This window comes from Macrobrachium rosenbergii, chromosome 44, assembly GCF_040412425.1.
Source record: "Macrobrachium rosenbergii isolate ZJJX-2024 chromosome 44, ASM4041242v1, whole genome shotgun sequence".
Taxonomy (NCBI): Eukaryota; Metazoa; Arthropoda; class Malacostraca; order Decapoda; family Palaemonidae; genus Macrobrachium; species Macrobrachium rosenbergii.
This window is the reverse complement of record NC_089784.1, coordinates 835126-856960: the sequence shown is the minus strand read 5'-3', so window position 1 is coordinate 856960 and position 21835 is coordinate 835126. Positions and strand designations below refer to the sequence as shown.

At 35.2% G+C, this 21835-nt stretch overlaps 1 protein-coding gene across 2 annotated transcripts in view; it reads left to right on the top strand.

Moving 5' to 3' along the window:
* The window catches only part of LOC136829249 (glutamate receptor ionotropic, kainate 2-like), a 45164-nt gene extending 39973 nt beyond the window's left edge, over window positions 1-5191 (top strand). Inside the window, exons 13-16 of one of the 2 annotated variants that reach the window (XM_067087592.1) lie at window positions 545-709; window positions 2882-3070; window positions 4364-4498; window positions 4706-5191. In XM_067087592.1, coding sequence (XP_066943693.1) covers window positions 545-709; window positions 2882-3061 — 345 coding nt within the window. In that variant the 3' untranslated portion in view covers window positions 3062-3070; window positions 4364-4498; window positions 4706-5191. The remainder of the gene's footprint in view (window positions 1-544; window positions 710-2881; window positions 3071-4363; window positions 4499-4705) is intronic. The other variant, XM_067087593.1, reaches the window with a different exon arrangement.
* Window positions 5192-21835: the final 16644 nt, after the last annotated feature.

Genomic DNA, 21835 nt, shown 5'->3' with positions numbered 1-21835 from the left:
TTCCCCCTTCTTCACTTAATTAGTTTCCAGTCGTTCCCCCTAACAGTTCTAAGGAAACTCTTCAGATCTGATATACCTGAAGGAATCGATGCTCTGAACGACAGTATATGCTGTGTATAAATTAACAACACAACCGATGAGTGTCACAAGTTCATTCAAATGTTCATGTTTTGTTCTTCATTTCAATTAGGTTCTGGGTATTCCAACAAGCTGTTCTATGGTGTTTCAGGTATCTGATGTGACCTGTGTTTTGAGTGAACGTTTGTGTTGATGCAGACACACTCTCATACCCATATATATACATTATATATATATTATATATATATATATATTATATATATAAATATACATACATACATACATACATACATACATACATACATACATACATACATACATACATACATACATACATACATACATACATATAACCTAACCGATAAAATTCGCCAACCCCAAACAATCTGTACTTTGAGAGAAAGTGACACCAAGAACAATCTAAGCAATATGCCTCTACTCTCCACCAAATATTCCATTGATGCAGAGCTCGGGGGACTCAGGGGCCGCTTCCAGGGCCAAGGAGTTGGGCCTCAACAGCGTGGGAGGGGTCTTCGTAGTGCTCCTCGCTGGAATGGGTCTGGCTTCCATCACCGCAGTCTGCGAGTTCGCTTGGAAGGCGAGAAGGCTCTCCTCCTCCGCCAAAGAGCGCGTGAGTTTTCCAGCCTACGAAAGAGCTCTCTCTCTCTCTCTCTCTCTCTCTCTTTCTCTATCTCTCTATCTCCAAAGAGCAGTCTTTTGTTTCTCCAGTTGGCTTTGTTGCATCTTCGTCTTCATCGTCTGTCATTTTCACCAACAAAATTGTCATCATCATCATCTTCATGATTGTTATGACTTTAATGACTATAATCAATATAACAGTCTGTTTTTCACATTATCATCACCGTTATCAGTAATACCACTAATGCTATTGTTATAACTAATGCTCTCAGTGGTCTGGTTAAATTGCTTTAATACTAACTGACTATAACTAATGCTATTTGTGCTTTCATTGCTAGTACTACTACCAATGAAGTTAAGGAGTTAACAACACTGGCAGAACAAACAATTCACGCAGCAGTTTCTTCAGTTCTAAAGTTACACTTTTAATTTTCATTTCAAAACATTCCTTGAAATTCATATTTTTCATGGAACTTAATCATTATTCCTCATAACTTTGATTAGATTTTCCAAGTAATATTTTTGAAATCCCATCGCAAGGATCCGTTACTGATGAGTTATTCCGGTGGCCACAATCGTCACGGCGATAAATCACGTAAGCGGATCAATCAACGAATGGGCCATCATTAGATTCAGTTTCCTAAGTTATGAACGAGTTTATCAAATTGGATCTTAGGTTCTCTGTTAACGGAATAGGCGTTTTTTATGAGCCATTTCCCGATAAGCCAAGTCCCAGCTCCCTTCCCCAAATATCGCCTACTCATAACTTACGACCGTGTCCCCTTCAAATTGCGATTGATGATTAATGTGGGGTCGTGATGAAAATTGTACCTTCCTGGGGCGTGTCTGTAAAAGACTCATAGAAAACGAAGACTCGTAGACAACGGTAAGCCGAACAGCGCGATCGAGATTTGAGAAAAGAAGGAAAAATCCAAAAATCTTGAATTTTCCATAAGCGTTCGTCTGGTAACTGCCTTGCAGATACTTTCCAAGGTTCATAGATGCACAAGCGTTGTGCTGTGGGTTCCAAGGTTTGACTTATACGTAGTTTTAACACTTCCAAGATGCTCACTTCAAAAAAAAAGTTTGGGGCGTGAGAGAAAAGAGAGGGAGAAAGGGATGCACATATCAACAAAATAAAACTTTAAATTATCGAGTAAAATATTCAGAGAGGTGAAATGTAATAAAAGACAAAGTAGATGCTCAAATTAATATATATATATACATGTATATATATGTGTATATATATGTATATACATTTATATATATATATATATATATATATATATATATATATATATATATATATATATATATATATATATATATATATATATATATATATATATATATATATATACATATGAGGATACCGAAAGCCTCACTGAACTAACACGAGCACACATCGAAATAAATTTTCCAATCCCCCAAACAGTTAGATAAATTTTATTGATATAAATACGGCTGAAATTAAAATTTCCCATGCAGTTACTAATGGTAGTTGGGCGACGATACAGAGATCATAGGTTTTGTGACGCCGTCAGTTAAGTTCAATTGAGGTATTTTTATAATAATTTCAATTGCTCAAGTTTCGTGAACAAATCACAATGAGTACCCAAGAACGGTTGGGTTATGATCCCGTTAGCAAGCCAGAGGAGATACCTTAAGATTAATTGGACTCCTCAGGCATTGCAAAATTACAGCAGTTTTTAGCCATCCAACACTGTGTCTCAGAGATGGCAATGCTGTAACCAAAGTCTAGAGACTATACTCTCTAGAGTCTAGACCTTGGCTGTAACAGTCAAAGACGAAATGGGTCTTAGCCAGTCACTGACAATCATTATTGGCATATGAAGGCCTATCTCGGGTTCTCGGCTACAAGACAAGCACGGCCAGTCCTCCATAAAGTGAAATTGTCAAGAAGTCTCAAAATCCTTTTCCAATTCTAAATCTTATTATTATTATTATTATTATTATTATTATTATTATTATTATTATTATTATTATTACGAACGAAAAAACCTTTTATAACTCTGCCAAAACCAGAACTCGCTTCCATTTATGAAATTCATTAGAAGTCTGGATACGTAGCCATCAGAAATTCTCAGAATGTCCTAAACTCGCTTCCCCTTCTTATTCTTCTTCTTCTTCCCGTCAACCGAAGGATTCCAGGTGGAATGACGTGAGCAAAGATTTGGGCCTGACCCTCTCCTGCACTTCCTCCACGACAACCGACGGGAAAGTGTCCGCCGAGGGGCGGAAGGTGTCTGCTCTGACCAAGACGACCTACGGCTCGACCTACACCACAACCTGTTCCTTCAGGCAGAAGGAGCTTTTGTCGTGACAAAAACTGGTGAGTAGGAGGAAGGAAATATATATATATATATATATATATATATATATATATATATATATATATATATATATATATATATATATATATATATATATATATATTTACTGTATATATGTGTATGAATATGAGTTCATGCACAAAGTAAACATAGGTAGATATTGGACAAATGCATTTCACAAAATGCATATAATATCCATCATCAACATGCCATCTATGTTTTCCCATAACACAAACAATTATGAGACTCAGGCCGCCCACACCTCCTGTCTACTGACGGTGAATTTATCATCCTTTCCCTTCTTACTGGATGTCATCTCCCTGACAAAAATTAACGAAGAGAGACAGAAGGGAAAAGGAAAAGATTCTGTCACTGTCACAAAGTTTAATGAAGACAGAAAGCCGAGGGGAAAAATTTTAATGTGTTTTTCGAGAACAAATCCCGATTAGACGTTCAGTCTCTGCCCTCTTTGAATCTCGGCCAAACTAGAACTAGAAAGCCGAAAAGTGTAGGAAGAAGGGGTGTGGTTTGAAGCACCATAGCTGATTCTTAAATGGAAAACAACAGTGGATTTCGCGTCGTTTGAATTCTTAGGATTATTATACGCTAAAAATTTATAACTTTCGACTTGACACGTTTATATTATTCACGTTTTGATTCTTTTTTTTTTAACCTTTCGCACTGTTGTTGGGAGATATCTATTGTCTGTTTAAAAAACTGATTTCCACTTTATCTCATTCCGTAAAATTATTACCAAATATAATTGTTATGATCATCATTAGCAGTGGATTTCGCGTCGTTTGAATTCTTAGGATTATCGTACGCTAAAAATTTATAACTTTCGACTTGACACATTTATATTATTCACGTTTTGATTCTTTTTTTTTTTAACCTTTTGCGTTGTTGTTGGGAGATATCTTTTGTCTGTTTAAAAAAACTGATTTCCACTTTATCTCATTCCATAAAATTATTACCAAATATAATTGTTATGATCATCATTAGTAGTAGTGATAATATTTTTTGGACAGGTGTGAAAGGCCAAAGGGCTTGAGCAGGAAGTTTCCACAGAGAATATCGAAATATAGTGAAAACGAAAAGAGAATAATACAGAAAAGAGGAAAATATTGGTAAAACTGAATTACATATCGTTTTCTTTAGAGCTCAACCCCTATATTTTTCTTTCCAACCCACCGCAACCCCCTTCATATTTGGAGGAGCCACTCGTACCCACATTTAAACAACGAATTAATGAAAAATGAAATAAAAACGTACTTCTTAACATTTCTTTTCAGGTGTCTAAGAAACTGGTCAAGCACCATTACTTTGTCCTACCTATGATGATCGTCCGTTAAGCTAAATTCGCGTCCCGAGGCCTTATAGAAAACGAGGGTCTTTGCTGCCAATTCTGGAGAGGAAAGTCATTGAAGGTGAGTATTTAGCCCAAAAAGATTTTTTGTTCCATAATTTTTTTCGGCTTATCTCACGTCTCCAGTGAATTCCAAAAGCTCTTCAGTGCTGTTGCTTTACTTCTAAAATGTTACATCAAAGGAGATACCACAATACTAATAATATAATAATTGCAATGAATTCACACCATAATTCTTGATTTTGATTCGTCATTTTCTCACTTTCAGATCGTTCAGGTTTTGGCTCGCCGTTGTAGGTGTCGGTTAGTTGCAGCGAGCGTCTAGAGTCCACACTACCGGGCCATCTTTGGGCAAGGGTCCCTACTGGCATAGGGCAAGCTTCATCTACCCCAACGGTGTAATGCAATTCATTCATGTGGGCCAGTGAATTAGACTCAGCTGGTGCCAATAAATTCTCAAACATCATCAACTGCTCTTCATTTTTTTATATACAAGTTGATTCATCTGCGGGTGAAGGATTTCACTAAACAGAAAATCAGATCTTAAATCTTCATGAGAAAGAGACTGATCCGAGGACGTTGGCGAATAACCACGACGCTCAATGCCGTTATAAAGTACCTTCTGCTAATGGTATGGAGTCAGATGTGAAGTAAAATGCATACGTTTACAAACGTAATTTTGGGGGAGAACATTTCATAAGATTTATTGTACTTTTTATACGGACAATTGTTAATAAAAGAATATACGAATGCAGTATTTGCTCTCCTATTTACCTTATTTATAAGTACAACCTATGTGAACCATACCACATTTCTAAAAAAGAAATGAAAAAATAAAATTGACGCTCAGCTACACCACCTTGATAACAGTATCGACGTGCCATGTGCACTTTGCTTGTACGAGGTGCTTCCTCGTCACGACCAGCAAGTGCAGCAATTATCTCATTGTTGCAGAGAAGTTGGTAGCCAAGGTCACCTCCGTCGTCGTCCATCCATTTCAGTACATCATCCTCGGGAACGTCGTCACCTCCAGGCAAGGAAGTCATCAACTTCAAACCCATTCGTCAAGCCCTTTTCTCCACTCAGCATACGTTGCCGGCATGGTTGAGTGTTATTCCTCACTGGGCAGGTGGGTTCCGTTCTCAGCTAGCACTCTGCTGACGCCGCGTTCAAGAATAATAGGAATTTATTTCTGGTGATAGAAATTCATTTCTCGTTCTAATGTGGTTCGGATTCCACAATAAGTTGTAGGTCCCGTTGCTAGGTAACCAGTTGGTTCTTAGGAACGTAAAATAAATCTAATCCTTCGGGCCAGCCCTAGGAGAACTGTTAATCAGCTCATTGGTCTGGTTAAACTACAGTATACTTAACTTTGCTACAGCGATGTCTCCCCGAGCATCTGTGAATTTGTGGAATGCAAGGTTCTATGAGTACTTTCGAAGATTTTCCAGTGTCCTTTCCCACCGTGTATCCAAGCCTTAATCCTTCTCCTCCTCCTCGTCAACCAATACTACCATCACCTCCAGGAACTTCCTCCAATATAGCCATTTTGTTGCAAAAACAACACCTTGGTCCTTTGGCTGAATGAGTGCAGTCGTATTAGGAGGGAAATACATGACCCTAATACGACCTTCTTCACCACGAGAAGCAAAGTCTCATCTGGTGACAGGCAATGCCAAGGTCCTTTGTCTGAAGATATATAACCTCCTTAAGAAAGTGGTTATGGAACCAAAAGGTTGCAATTTTCTCGGTGCACCAAGCCTTCGCCAAATGATACCAAATCACTGGGACCCTATCCCATCAACCCATGCAGGACTTATGGTTGCTTTGCATACCCAATTACTACTGGTCTGCAATGATGGCCACCAGTAGCGTTTGTACATAAAGTAGAAACATGCTGCTCGGAAAGCAAGGAGCAAGAGAATAAACTAGTTTTGTCAGCATTGTTCATTTATCCTAAAGTCCCTTCTTTTCTCATCAAGCCTTACAACGTCTGGCAAAATTCCAGTATTCCCTCCTTGGAAACATCCAACGCTTTGCCATGAGTCTTCTTGCTAGTGATCACACATCAAATTCTGAACCAAAACAGCCAACCTTCAGATACCTTAAAGTCCGCAACCTTATGCAGACCTGCAAACTTCGTACCTGCAGCCTTCACTTCAGCACTAAGTACATTCACACCAGCAGCCCTTTGTCGATGAAACCACATCAACGTCGACTCCTCCATGTCCTCATAACGGCCTTCTGCAATGACCTTACAGGCCTGGCTCCTACACGTCTCCTTCCTGGAGTCCATAGCATACTTCCTCAGGTTGGCCTGTGAAGTCTTAATGTTATGTATGGTTGACTGGGCAATTCCATACCCCTCCATGATATGTGACCTAGACCATCCTGTCTTGGTTCTCCCTACAATTTTTAGTTTCTGTTGAAGGGTCAATAAATACACAGCACCGTACACAACACCAGCATGACCTGCAGTGCTGCAGGCACTGCAGTGAAAGCCATGTGCTCAGAATACAGCATAATAAAAGCAATCTATTCACGAACAGTTCAAACAAGAGAATGGTCACACACCTTCTACCATATGATATTAAACTGATGATGTATCTGTATCAGTCAATGAAATTCGATGAACAAAGTGACATTTCGTGACTTCTTAAGTGACACCATGTTTTAAGCCAATAACAATCTCACTGCATAACTCTTTCATTTTGTGCTTGCGTTTGTTTCTTAGCGCAATATAACTCGTTTCCTTTTTTTACGATTTTCTCGATTTGCTGTACAGTAATTCAATACAATTTTAGTTCACTCTAAGTGCTGTATGATTATCGCACATATGACAGTGTACAGGAGAACATTTTATCACTATGGATATTTCATCTCTAATTGAAAATGTTTAGAATACGAATTTGCAGATGTTGGCAACACATTGAGCTATTTATAACTTGTCTCTCCCATCAACAATCAACAATATATATATATATATATATATATATATATATATATATATATATATATATATATATACAATATATATATATATATATATATATACATACATATATATATATATATATATATATATATATATACATATTTTATATATATAATATATATTGTGTGTGTATATGCAAATGCTAGGGTATACTGAGTGCATTTATTTCTTTTGGGTGGTAAGTTTTATTTTTTTCATCTTATATGCAATGAAAATTATAAAAAAAAACATGAAAATAAAAAAAGAGAAAAATACAGTAGAAATAAAAATGAGAACAGTGTGAAACAAAAATTTAAAAAAGGGTGGAATGTTTTATACAGGCACACGCTTGTCTCTTTTAGATTGCAAATTTTATTGATTTTTCAACTTTTATGCAATGAAAATTATGACAACACATAAAATAAAAAATAAGAAAATGCAGTAAAAATAAAAATGTGAATAGCATAAAATAAAACAAAAGGGGAAGAAGTGTGAGTTATAGGCTTTAACGTATGCGATATCCGAGTTGTTGATGTTTCTCTCTCTCTCTCTCTCTCTCTCTCTCTCTCTCTCTCTCTCTCTTCTTCATTAATATTTTATGCCCGATTCGTGACTTACACAACTTCTACACAGATTACAAAATTTCTTCTTCATTAATACTTTATGCCGGATATATTTCGTGACAAGTTACACAACAGTACTGTACACAGATTACAAAATTTGAAAAAAGCATAAACCATGAAAAACGTAGAACAAAGTAGGCTCTAACGAAGTCGAGCGCCTGTACACCAATCCAACTCCACTGCAATCTCAACTACTTCCCAGCCAAGCGGACTCCTTCCCCACTCCACCTATCTTCCAGAACGGCCCTTTCTCTGGATAAGACTTCTTGTAAACAGCCTCTAACCGTTGCTCCCAGCCATTTGACCGCATCTCCGTGGCTTGGAAACTTTTCCACAGCCCCCATCCACCGCCCCAAAAACCCTTTCTCAGCCTGTTTGGGAGTGTAAGCAGTATTACCATTTCCTGAAGCAGCACAACGTTGCCAGACATCGGAAAGCAGTTTTTAGAAAAATTTTTTTAACTTTTTTAATTTTATGTATCTTTGGTCCCCAGTTAGATTTTGTCTGGAAATGTCGAGGTCTGGATAAGGTGAATCCACATAATTGAGAGATTACTGCATATATATATATATATATATATATATATATATATATATATATATATATATATATATATATATATATATATATATATATGTGTGTGTGTGTGTGTGTGTGTGTGTGTGTGTACCCCCATATTAATGGAAGAACCAGAGAGCTTCTTTGTTCTACCTTGTTTGGCATTGTTGTAGAAGGATTTAAACGCGTGAAAAAACTCCAAAGTCTTTTTGTCTTCAGATAGAGACAAAACTCCCCCGAAACCAAGAAAACTTTGTGTTGATTTGCCAGTGTTTTATCTCCACATTAACTGGCCTGAATTAGATTTCAAGTTATGTGACAAAAGATTAAGGAATTTTCTCGCCTTGCAGTTTCTCTCTCTCTCTTCTCTCTCTCTCTCTCTCTCTCTCTCTCTCTCTCTCTCTCTTTAAGCAAGAAATTCTACTTATTTAGATAAGATCAGTAATTTTTATATATACACTACATGAATATATATATATATATATATATATATATATATATATATATATATATATATATATATATATATATATGTGTATATATATTCATATATATATATATATAGTATATACTGTATAAAAAATTACTGATCTTATCTAAATAAGTAGAATTTCTTGCTTAAAAGAGAGAGAGAGAGAGAGAGAGAGAGAGAGAGAGAGAGATAATGCATGTATGTATAAACACACATGCAATGTATATGTATATATATATGTCTGCACTCGGATGCTGCACGTACATTATACACAAGACCGTTAGTTAACTCATTCCTATAATGAATATCGCCACGTATAGCGTCATTATACATCAACATTTTATTGTTCATGCATAATTCCAACTAGATAGTAAAGTCTCTTCCTAATTCGGTCCGCACAGGGTCTAAAAACGGAAAATACGATGCCCTCTTGTCAGGTGACGGCAATAAGTCTTCGCCAACCGCTACGGACTATTACTGTTGCAAGATTAAGTAGCGCCAATTCTCCCAGGTGTGTACCAAGTGTCAAAATACTCTCCTCTTTTATCCGGACTGGAAGTGGCACATATGGTTAGAAAAAAATGAGAATCAAATATAAAGCGACACTGAGACAGTTATGATGTATCTCCTAGAACTTCGTGCGAAACATCATGAAATATTTAATAGCGCTAGATAGGTAGTTTTAGTAGGTCAGAAAATGGCATCATTTTTCATGACCAATGCGGCAACGTGTTTCTGCATATTTCACGCCCTTCACACTTTTGAATTTCCCATTTCACCACCTGCCACCTGCAGTACGAAAACAGGGTCACATCTCACAGCTGACGGGAAAGTGGAGAACAAAAGAAAGAAAGCGGCTTGCAAGTTCTGATCAAACAAATTCACGTATCAAAAAGAACAGAGAAAATGAAAGGTAGGGACTGGTGGGACTGAGCGATGCAAAATATGTTTCACGGAGCTTTCTCGTTAAGTCCCCGCCTTTTTTGTTCATATAAAAAGGACCTGTGACCAATTTTGTTTTCATGGATGAAATGAAGAGGGGTTGGAAGTTATGCAGGCGTATGGGCGTATAGCAGCACTCCGCCCTTGAAGGAAAAAATCAACCATTAAAAAGTTAAGTATACCTTAGTTTTTACCAGACCACTGAGCTGATTAACAGCTCTCCTAGGGCTGGCGCCCGAAGGATTAGACTTATTTTACGTGGCTAAGAACCATTTGGTTACTTAGCAAAGGATTAAAATCGGCAAAGGACCTCAGGAGTACTGTGCGAGCGGCAACTATCAAAATGCGACGCAAGAAAAAAAAAAGCAAAGGTAGTCATAGCGTTATGACTTGGAAAAAATTTCATCAAAATCTAAGGAGTATAGTTCTAGCAGCAACGCTTACACTGAATATTGCAATCCATAGGACAGTATCAAAATAAAAAAAATAAAAAATACGAACCTTTCATATAAAACCCGAGACCGATAATGAAAGCTTGCGTCGAACTTGCAGCAATGGGGCAGAGTATTATTCGAGAGCCAACGAAATAAGTATTGCTTCTTTCAATTATATGTTAGACTTTCAATATTCAAAACTCCCTCACCCCATCTATTGAATTCATGCATCTAGAATATATCCCTACAAAATTATAACCTCTCTCTCTCACTCTTATATATATATATATATATATATATATATATATATATATATATATATATATATATATATATATATATATATATATATATATATATAAGCATCAATGCTCAACTTTAATTTATAATTCATATATATAATAAAATCATAATTTATAAGCATTTGTTAAAAAGTCAGCATTTGTTAAAGTGTACCGGTAATTTCTCATGACGGGAGAAAGCTCGACCCACAATTTAACAACTGTTTGTGAACTCTCATCCCTATCTCCAGTGAAAATAAACTGTCCGATATGTTTTGCCAAACAAATGAAAAAGTATACGACAGCATTTTACAGGGTCTTTGTATTTAAAAATCATTCCGTTTATCCTATTTTTTTTTATTTTTGTGGTAGGGGCCGCATCAAGGCTGGTTGTAAAAAGGGGTTTTAAATCACTGACGTTTTAAGAAATTACCATACTCAGATTTCTAATCTATGATGACGAAAAGGAAGCTTAAATATCAATCTCCCTTATTCCGCAAAGCTGGATAAAATCTGCAAAAATACAACCGATGTCGCCATAAGCCTGTTGTTGTTCGTAATGATACTTATAGGAGAAAGCATTGCGCGTATAAAACGTAACCTTTCTCTACGGATCAAAAACTCGCTCCCGGAGAACGCATTATGCTCTGCAAAAGCTGCAATAGTTACCATGTCGGGAAAATGGTCGAGGATTTGGGAACGGGAACAGGGGATAACAGAAGGGCCGTTCATCAAAATGACAAGAGGGGCTTAGTTGTTGAACGTTGCCGGCGGGAATATCATTAAATGGTCTTTCCGAATACCACGTACAAATGTAGCGACATCAAAAACTGAAATTAGTCGAAGGTTCCTTGCCGGGAGGTACCATTTTTTTTATTTTTATAAAAAAGGAAAAAATTTTTAAATATGTTCCCAAGTTACATGTAAATAAAACATATTGCCATTAAAGATGCAGAATTAGAAAGCATTGTCCAGAAGTATAAATCATTTAAATGACCGTTTGATCCAAAGTCATTTGGCGTTAGCCTTGTGGAAAGGGAGATTAATGTTCACTTCATGAATGAGAAGCAGACTTCTCCGGAGCATGAAACGTAGCCACTTTCACACTGGAACTGACGTATTCCGAAAGTTATAAAGATAAGTAAGAGCAATAAAGAAGAGTCATCGAAACAATGGTTTCGTTTCTAAATAATATAATAATAATATCGGCGTTCAGAGACAATCAGTCTCTCCCAACGATGAGCAAACTACAAGTTTCTTCTCCCCAAAATTTACATTTGTAAGTCTCTCAAAATTTAATCAAATTTGGCTGTCCCCAAAAACTCACAAATCATTTTTTGCGTAATTGTGATAATAAATAAACAAACACACTGGTACAAAAACATAACCTCATTCGCCGGATGTAACAACAACAATAGTAGGAAGATTCGCTTGTATGCTCCGTATCCCATTCGTTTACAACTCTCATTCATGCATCACTTGTTGCTGAAGCAATGGTAGTTATCCCACGTGCAACAGACGTTGCAGCGTGAGGAACGAAGCTCTTATGATTAAGGTAAGTATTCTGCCTTCATTTGAAAATTGTGTTGCCGAGAGTGGAACGTTATGTTGAACTTTTGTGATATATATATATATATATATATATATATTATATATATATATATATATATATATATATATATATACATATATATATATATATATATATATATATATATATATATATATATATATATATATATATATATATATATATATATATATATATATATATATATATATATATATAATGAAGACAGTGCATCGTCGAGTGAAGCTTCCGTGATAAAGTTAAGTATTCTGTCTTCTTTTAACAAATTCATTGTTGAAAACAGAACAATATGTCTTGTTTATTTGCTATGATTTTAAAAGAGAAATTGCATATGTGCATGTGATGAAGACGATTTGATATTAGTTATAGTTCATATTTTTTTGTCAATTTTGATAAAAGCTACAAATATTCATGTGACTACTATTTTTTTTTTTTTGAAGCGCGCCGATGCTGACCGAGTAGAGGACTTCTCCTAACTACTGAACAAGATCATCACGACGATACAAATTATACTGACCGGAGATCGTTGAGGATGTGGAATCGATCGTCACAAAATTTATACTTGTTAGACAACTGTCCATAGAGAATCAACCTTTGAATTACCCTATAACTACTGAATGTTCATTTTAAGATTGACTTTTCGCTTCTGCTTAATTAATCTCGACTATTTTAATATTTCATAGTATATCTGAAGAAGTATGTTTGAAAATATGGGAAAGCTCATATTCTAATTCTAATTATATTTATATATATATATATATATATATATATATATATATATATATATATATATATATATATATATATATATATATATATATGGATCTCGTAATCACCATAAATTCTTTACTATTTTACTATTGCATATTTAATACCAATGAGGTTTATGCCCTGGGAGGTGAAAGCTAACAGCTGGTGGACCTACCCACAAGAAGATGAATACCAATGTGGATTATGATCACGCCCAGATTGTTTTTCTTTATCGAGAATTTTTTTTAAAAAGGCTGAATGTAGAAGTGAGAAAATATGAAGAAGTCTGATAAACAAGAAACCAGCATTACAAGGACTGACAGACAATACCAGAATAAAACACAAGTGCTACACACGTCGGGTTCTAACAATAACAGAGGCTGTGTGTATAACAACGAAGCCGACGCTGAACGTCCTGACGGAAGGATTAGGACAAGGCATCCAAATCTGACCTCCCTGGGGCAAGGATTCCCCACATACCGCCCGGGGGAAAGGACACAAGGTCAGGGTCACTGCCAAAACAATCCCCAACCAAATACTTCAGAGGAAATCAATAAATTTATTGGGACCCGTAAGAACAAGAAACAGAATTTAAAACTAACGTAATAACGTAGTTACACGACGTAATTACAATATGTAAATATAATGTACATAATTAATCACACCCTAAGTAACTTAAGTGTTTAAATATAAAATTGTCATCATACGCATACACACAAATATACTGTATAATAACAATTTTCTTACCTTTGTAATATGTTGGTTGATTGATTAACTGTGGGTTATCTGGCGTCAAAACTGTAATATGTTGATATACTAAAAAGTCCTTCTGGAAATTCACTTACACGAACTATTTTGTGTCCTTTTGTAAACACTTACACGAAATTTTTAATAGTTTACCCTTCACTTGGCCATACTGAACTGAACCACACAAAAATGACACCTTTTGTTTACTGCCGTGGCTGTGATAAACAGCAATTTGTCATTTCTAACTGGGAAGCAATGATAGTTACCCCTCGTGCAAACTACCGTTGTAACAGTTCGGACATAAACAGTGCACCAATAATAGCTTCGGCTTGGGAAAGATTTTTATTTCAGTTCAATACAGGATGAGGAAGTGACGATAACTGCTCAAGAAGGAAAGAAAGCAAGGCCTGTGCTTGTTTTTAGAGCCTGTACATGAATTTTTATTTGAAGTGAAACGAATTATAGTCGTGATGGTTCACAGTAATTTTCATTTTTATTTTATCCAGTTTCATTACACTTTCTCGCTTTTTTTCATTACATGCACACACACATATATACATTATATATATATATATATATATATATACATATATATAAATATATATATATATATATATATATATATATATATATATATATATATATATATATATATATATATATATATATATATACTTTATATTCTGTCTCTCCCTCTCTCTGTCATAACTCATAAACAACTAAAGGCCACTGAATTAAATCTCGAGTTACGAAAATACACCTTATTTTGAAAATCTTACAAAGCACTAATTGGTTAAATGAATAAGTCACACTGACTTCCAAAATCCAAACCCGAATACAGAAAACGGGATCTTCACTTACCTTACGGGGACTAAACTAAAATCGTTAGTTCAAATCTTCCCACACCATGTCACCACTCCATTCTCTCATGCCCTTCAACCCAGGGCATTGTGCCCATTGACGTGAGTTCACACAGATTCGTCACTGCGAAGTCAGAAGCATCCCATAAATAACCAGAAAAGTTGATTGAAATGACATGAGTAAAGTGATAATGAAAGGAATCACATAAAAATAAATGAGCACGAAAAACGTAAAATCAGGTAGAAATATGAAACACAATTTCACTCGGACCTGTAAAATAAAAATAACAATCTTACGAAAAACTCTTTACTCACTTCAGCAAAACTGAGGACCCATCTTACTGTATATATATATATATATATATATATATATATATATATATATATATATATATATATATATATATATATATATATATATATATATATCCTGTCTCTGGAAATGTTTGCGGTAATATCCAGAACCTATTTTAAATGAAGGACGAAACATGAATATTTGATGAACTTACGACCCTTATCGGTCGTGCTGTTAATTTATACACAGCATATACTGTCGTTCACAGCGTCGATTACTTCGGGTATATGAGATCTGAAGAGTTCCCTTAGAGCTGTTAGGGGGAACGACTGGAAACTAATTAAGCGGAGAAGGGGGAACGGAATTATGTGTTCTCCCAAACATAAATCATAAGAGGATTAAAGAGTAAGAGGCAAAGAGGCGAAGATGGAATATGATCAAAGCTAAATCACATGGAAGGATGAAATCAGACGTATTCACCGAGTTGATTTATACACACGTTTAATTATGTTAATTTATGTCCGTAACGTAATTTCAGCGTGACTGCAAGTTGTAAAGTATTCAGAAAAGTAGAATTGTGTGGTGCTGGGTAGAGAATAATTATTATTATTATATATGTCCACAATTTTTAATAAAATTATGTTATTTCCGAATTCCTGGAGATATGAAATTTCGTGCGGTTTTTAAAACAAACTATTCCAGGAATAAACGGAGAGTGGAAAAGAAGTGACGAGGCAGTGTTCACATTAATGATTAAGAATCTCTGTACGGAAGAAGTTAAATATATTTTGATAAGAAATGGACAGTAGCATCGCGTGGTATCAAATACATACATACATACATACATACATACATACATACATACATACATACATATATACATACATACATACATATATATATATATATATATATATATATATATATATATATATATATATATACTGTATATATATATATATAAATATATATATAAATATATATATATATATATATATATATATATATATATATATATATATATATATATATATATATATATATATATATATATATATAATATAAATATATGTATATATGTGTGTATGTGGGTGTGTATGTATGTGTGAGTGTATGCCTGTCTGGAAAACTTGACTTAATTCAGAAATATTTAAAGAGGTTAAAGATGTATCTTCTAGGGAAATATTCAAATTTTACTGCGAAAAAGAAACGAAAATTTAAATTAATTTTTCTCAGAACAAATTATTTTAGGAAAGTGAGAGTTAAAGATAGAAAGATAAAGATAAAAGATAAAAAGTGATGAAGATTTAGACACTAAACCCTTGGAAAGTAGAACAGTAAGTATTTTAACAGAAGGTTTTTCAAAGCGTTGATTGCTTTAGAACTGGAAACCTATTAGACTAAATATAAAGACTTTAGAGCGATTATATGAGCAAAATCCGAAGCAGACAAAAAAAAAAAAAAGTAAGAGTGGAATTTGAATTGAAATATACCAGTACGATCGTCGGGAGAATCAACCAAATATTTTACTATAATCCTCTTATGGACAAAAGCTCCTTTATAATCTCTAAAGCTATTAAACCTTTATGAAAGTTAATCTTTTAAACGATTTAGGACCAAGAAATTAAGACTCTAGGTTGAAACTGAAATTAAATCAAGATATTCATTGTATGTATGAAATAAATTTAATATATCAGATCGGGAAAGTTAAAAATAGGCTCAAGTTGCTGAACTTATTTAAATAATATCAAATCATGAAAAATATGTTGGTTTTTAAGGTACCAAATTTACTAAAAATATAGAGAAATTTGATTCGTAAAAGGTGTGGATTTTCTCCAGGCAACCTGTTGAATTTATTTGCAAACTTACCTGGCAAGCACCACCGCCTCTCTCCACCTTCTGCCACTTATGTTTTAGGTCGCGAAGTCTTCCTGTCTCTTGTAACTTCAGAAGGGCCGAGTTAATAAGGGTTCGGTAAGGCGAGCCTGCAGAGAGAGAGAGAGAGAGAGAGAGAGAGAGAGAGAGAGAGAGATAATTTAATTTTCTCTTAGTTCCTTGGAAAAGATTTTAATGGTAGGGGCAAAATTTTGATTTTTCTTTATGATATATATATATATATATATATATTTATATATATATATATGTATATATAATATATATATATATATATATATATATATATATATATATATATATATATATATATATATATATATATATATATATATATATATATATATATAGAAATAATCAATAACACAATCACGCTTGGAACAGAAATAAATTTCTGACTCACATCAAGATCGAACCCTAGTGGGCAGCGCCCTTGCCTTTCAATTGAAAGACCTGGGTTCGATCCTGAGTCAAAAATTTATATATATATATATATATATATATATATATATATATATATATATATATATATATATATATATATATATTATTGGCTGGCAAATTTTCTTAATTACCTTTTCTTCAACATTTTAACTTCATATAACAATGAGAATCGTACCTAAACCTCTTAATCCTCACACGACCCAACTTTTTTCCTTGACAACTGACAGCCGGTGGCAAGACTTACAATCCCATCTGATGAGTCTTTGATTTATGATTATATCTAGAAAAATATTCCGTTCCGTTAGAGAGAGAGAATGTGTAGACTGACTCCACTTTGGAGGTTACCATCTGATGGGGGTTGCGGGCGCAAAACCTTCCGTTAGTGCGTGGTGATTCGGTGGTGAAACCCCGGAGTCAGGAAGGTGCTAACATAACGTTAATTCAGTCTATAACAGGTTATATCAGTATTTAGTGAAATTCAAAAAAATCAGTTGCTCAAAACGTGTAGAATTCTAAGGAGAATTTAAACAGCAAGAGCACTCTCTGGGGTAAAACTCCCAACCCGGGAATGATGCTAACGGTAGGTTAAATTAGTCTTTAAAAGGTTACATCAGTGTTCTGTGAAAACCTAAAAAATTCAGTCACTCAAGATTATCAGAATCCTAAGGAGAATCTACACTGGATGAGCCTTTATTCACAGAAATAAAAAGCGATGTCATACTCTGCCAATCTTACCTGGAGGCAAGGTACTGCCGAAACTCCTCGAATTCAGAAGTCCTCCGACTTGAATGAGGTCGCAGTGCCTCTCGGTCACATACTCGATGCTTGCTCACTCCTTCGCAACAGGTGGAGTATACCGTAGGGGTCTGGGACTCCGTGAAATTGAACATCTTCTGGTATATGGCCGGTTTGGACGTCCTGCAAAAATGAGTAAATACGGATTACTAATTGTTAAGATGCAGAGGTGCTGGAACAGGCAAACCAATAACTTTATCCAGTTGGAAAACGAAATTGCTAAGCAAAAGGGTGGCTCGAATGCCGAGTTGTCAGCACAGAGGGTTTAGATGTTGTGTTAGAAATGGAGAAGCAGGAGTGAAATGAATCCCACAGCTTCTCATTTTATCTGCAAATATTTAAGCAAACACTGCAGGAAGTTAATGCATGTGCATTCATCATAGTAACCCCCACAGTATGCGATTAAAATTCAGCATGGAACAGTTTTCCTGTTGTTTAGTATATACTGCACATCAGATGGTTGCATATTGACATATTTTACAGTTTTTTTTTATATATATATATATATATATATATATATATATATATATATACATATATATATATATATATATATATATATATATATATATATATATATTCGATTTATGGGAAAACTATGGAAAAACTATATGAGAGAAAACACTATAGGTCTTCAATTATCTAACGTGGTAAGCAAGAAGAATTCCCTAAAGATTAAAAGCAAGTTTCAGGACACATTTGTCATATCTCATACTAAACATTAATGTAAGCAGTGTGAACTTGGACTATCCCCAAAAGCGTATGTTGTGCCATAAATAATAATAATAATAATAATAATAATAATAATAATAATAATAATAATAATAATAATAATAATATCAAGTACAAATATCAAGTACAAATAATGCAGAATGAAATTAATTGTACCTTTAACATACAACTGAAGAGACCAAAAATCCAATAAGCATGAATCATACGATTGATCTTAGAGAACGAGTACCAATGAGGGGACTCATTCTGGAGCACAGCCAAGCAACCAAAAAGTCTTCCATTCACGCGAAGCAGATGATATAAAGAGCAAATGCAAAATCAAAACCCACAACCGAGCTTGTGACATTCCTCTGAATGGATAATTAAAGGGATTTAAGAAAGAGGAGAGAAAAGGAGAGCTTTAAGGAACCACAGGAGTTACTGAGGGGTTCCTTTTGAGTGCGCGTTTTGGCGGTAAATCAAAGGGCAATGACACGAGTTTTGTTAGCTGCGTTCAGTTATCCTTTGTGACTGCAAAGGGATGTCGTTACGCCACGGGCGTTTGCGAAATAAGGCGGCAAATCCAACGGAAGGGAACCGCAGATTTGCTGGAAGTGTTGTTAAAAACATCGATTTGATTTTGTGGTTGATATGGACGACAAGTTGTTTCCAGGTCGAAATAGATTCCTGTGTGAGTTTAGAATCGTGCATAGTTTGTGAGAATGATGTGACATTAATTACGGCCCAAACTAACATGCCTGCCATATGTTTTGGACAAGCTTTGTTGATGAATATTGAATTGAAACGTGTGAAACAGCAAATTGTATATGACAGTTTGCTGGGGAATTTAACTGGGGGAAACCTCTTGATTTCAAATATAATTATTTCGCTTCGGAGTCAACGAGATTCGTTTGCAGAACCGGTTTCATTGTACAGTTTCAAGATGAGAATGATCAAAGGTTGATAAGCAAAACAATTATTTGAAAACTTAACTTTCACGTTCAAAGATTGCAGTTGTCATACAAGCAAAATAGTTTAACTATCCTAAGATGCAGCAGTTTTATAGGACAGTGAAAGAGATATAAGTAGTTTAATAACGGAAACTCCGGAGACTGCCTTATATGTTTTTATTCGATATTAATGTCGATAATTGGCTCTGCCATCGTAAGAGAATATTTGGTACAAAAGTTTTTTTGCTGCCAGGGTTTTTGCTAGCGTTTCACCAGCAGGACCTCTTGCTCTAAGGGGCAGCCCTAAGGGTGCAAGTGCTAACAGTGGGTGAGTTTTCAATAACGTTATGTGAATGAACATGCAAATTCTTAAACTTGAACTGTGATTAAATAACGGACCAGTTCAGTGGACCACTTGACCAGAAGTATGTTATAGTCTTCCTGTGTACCTCTCTCTCTATCTTAGAGTATGGGAAGGGGTCTATATGTTTTTGTGTTGGTATAGAAAAGCGTATAACTGAGACTAGCTTTACAGTGATACCGTGGACTAACTTCTTACTAAGGCAATGTATTTCCTCCTTGTTGGACGAGGTAGCCAAAACTGATGTTTCGGTCCACTCTTAGTGAGGATATTTGAATGAAAAACGGACTCCAATTATAGTTACCGTGTTTTGCCCTTTTATAATGAAGAATAATGCACATAAAAACTCACTGAATGAAATATAAAAATGTTGTACTTTCCTACCATACCTAGATTTTAAATCTAACAATAAGGTTGAAACCTATATAAGAAAAATTTTTAAAAAATCATTCAGACGTACCCATTTCTGAAACAATTTGTGTAAAACGTCCCTTCTTCAAAATGAAATGTATATGATTAGTATTTTTGTTAATGTAGGCTATATACTTTTCTTAAAACACGTAATCTTGAGGACAACAAATTTCCAGCCGTAATTTACACCACTTTCATTACATATAAACTAATGGACACTTTCAAATAAAATACAGTTACTGCTACTAAGGCCTATGATGTCATTACGACACTTTTATAGAATTTGAAGCCCAACTATTTTGTTTATCAGTTTCTTAATAGCATACCCCTTTTTAACCATTATTCAGATTTAGTAAAATGTAATGCGTGAACATACAATAATATCCAGTTATAAAAAAAAAAAGAAAAAAAAGGAAATGTCCGCCAGTAGCCAACTGAATCTCTCTCTGGTTCCATTTTCAAGATTCTTCAGCCTGTCCTCCAAACCTCATGAGAGGAGGTCTGTCGCTTACATTAGGCCTCAAGCGCAACTTTCTCCCCCTCCACTCTTTTTCTCTCATTTTCTGGAGGTGCTGTCAAATGGGCACACCATCTGGCATCTTTTGACATCTTGTCTTCGGATTTTCGGGCAAAGGAAAAAGCATTGGCGGAAAAAAAAACTGAATTCGTACTTTTCGTCATTCTTGCACTCAAAGATCGGCAGCCTCATTTCGGCTTGAAAAATGAAGGGAAAAGGTTTTCCAATACCGTCCCCAAACTAACACAGCAATGCAAATGATATCATCCTTCTGTGATTAACTTTACATAATTGCATATGAAATCCTAAGAACGAAATTTTCGTTTGGTGGAAGTGAGCTGCCGAGCAGTGGCCATTTCTACGGAAAACTACAGAAATGATTTGTGTTACACTCCCAAATGCGAACAGGTTAGGCTCTTGAATTAAGAGAAAAACGCCCGTTTACGACAGAAACGATTCGCCCTTGTAGACAGCATGAAAATCATTTAGTATCGTGACAGTATCATGATAATACATTTAAGATATAGGTCAGATAAAGCCACTACATTACATTAGCCTCTGCATCTAAAAAACCTAAAATCTCAGACGTGTCTGTCGTTTACTCGGATGGATGCAAGATCAGCCGTACCTCCGCTTGAATTTTGAACAAGCGCACTGTTGCCATCCGAGGCCGCCGTATTTTGTCAATCTCATTTTCCAGGATCAGCCAAGCATGGCGCTGATTTGCTTTTTTGGGGAGATGAAAAGCCACAGCGATCAGACGCGATTTCTTTCACCGGGGTTGAAAGG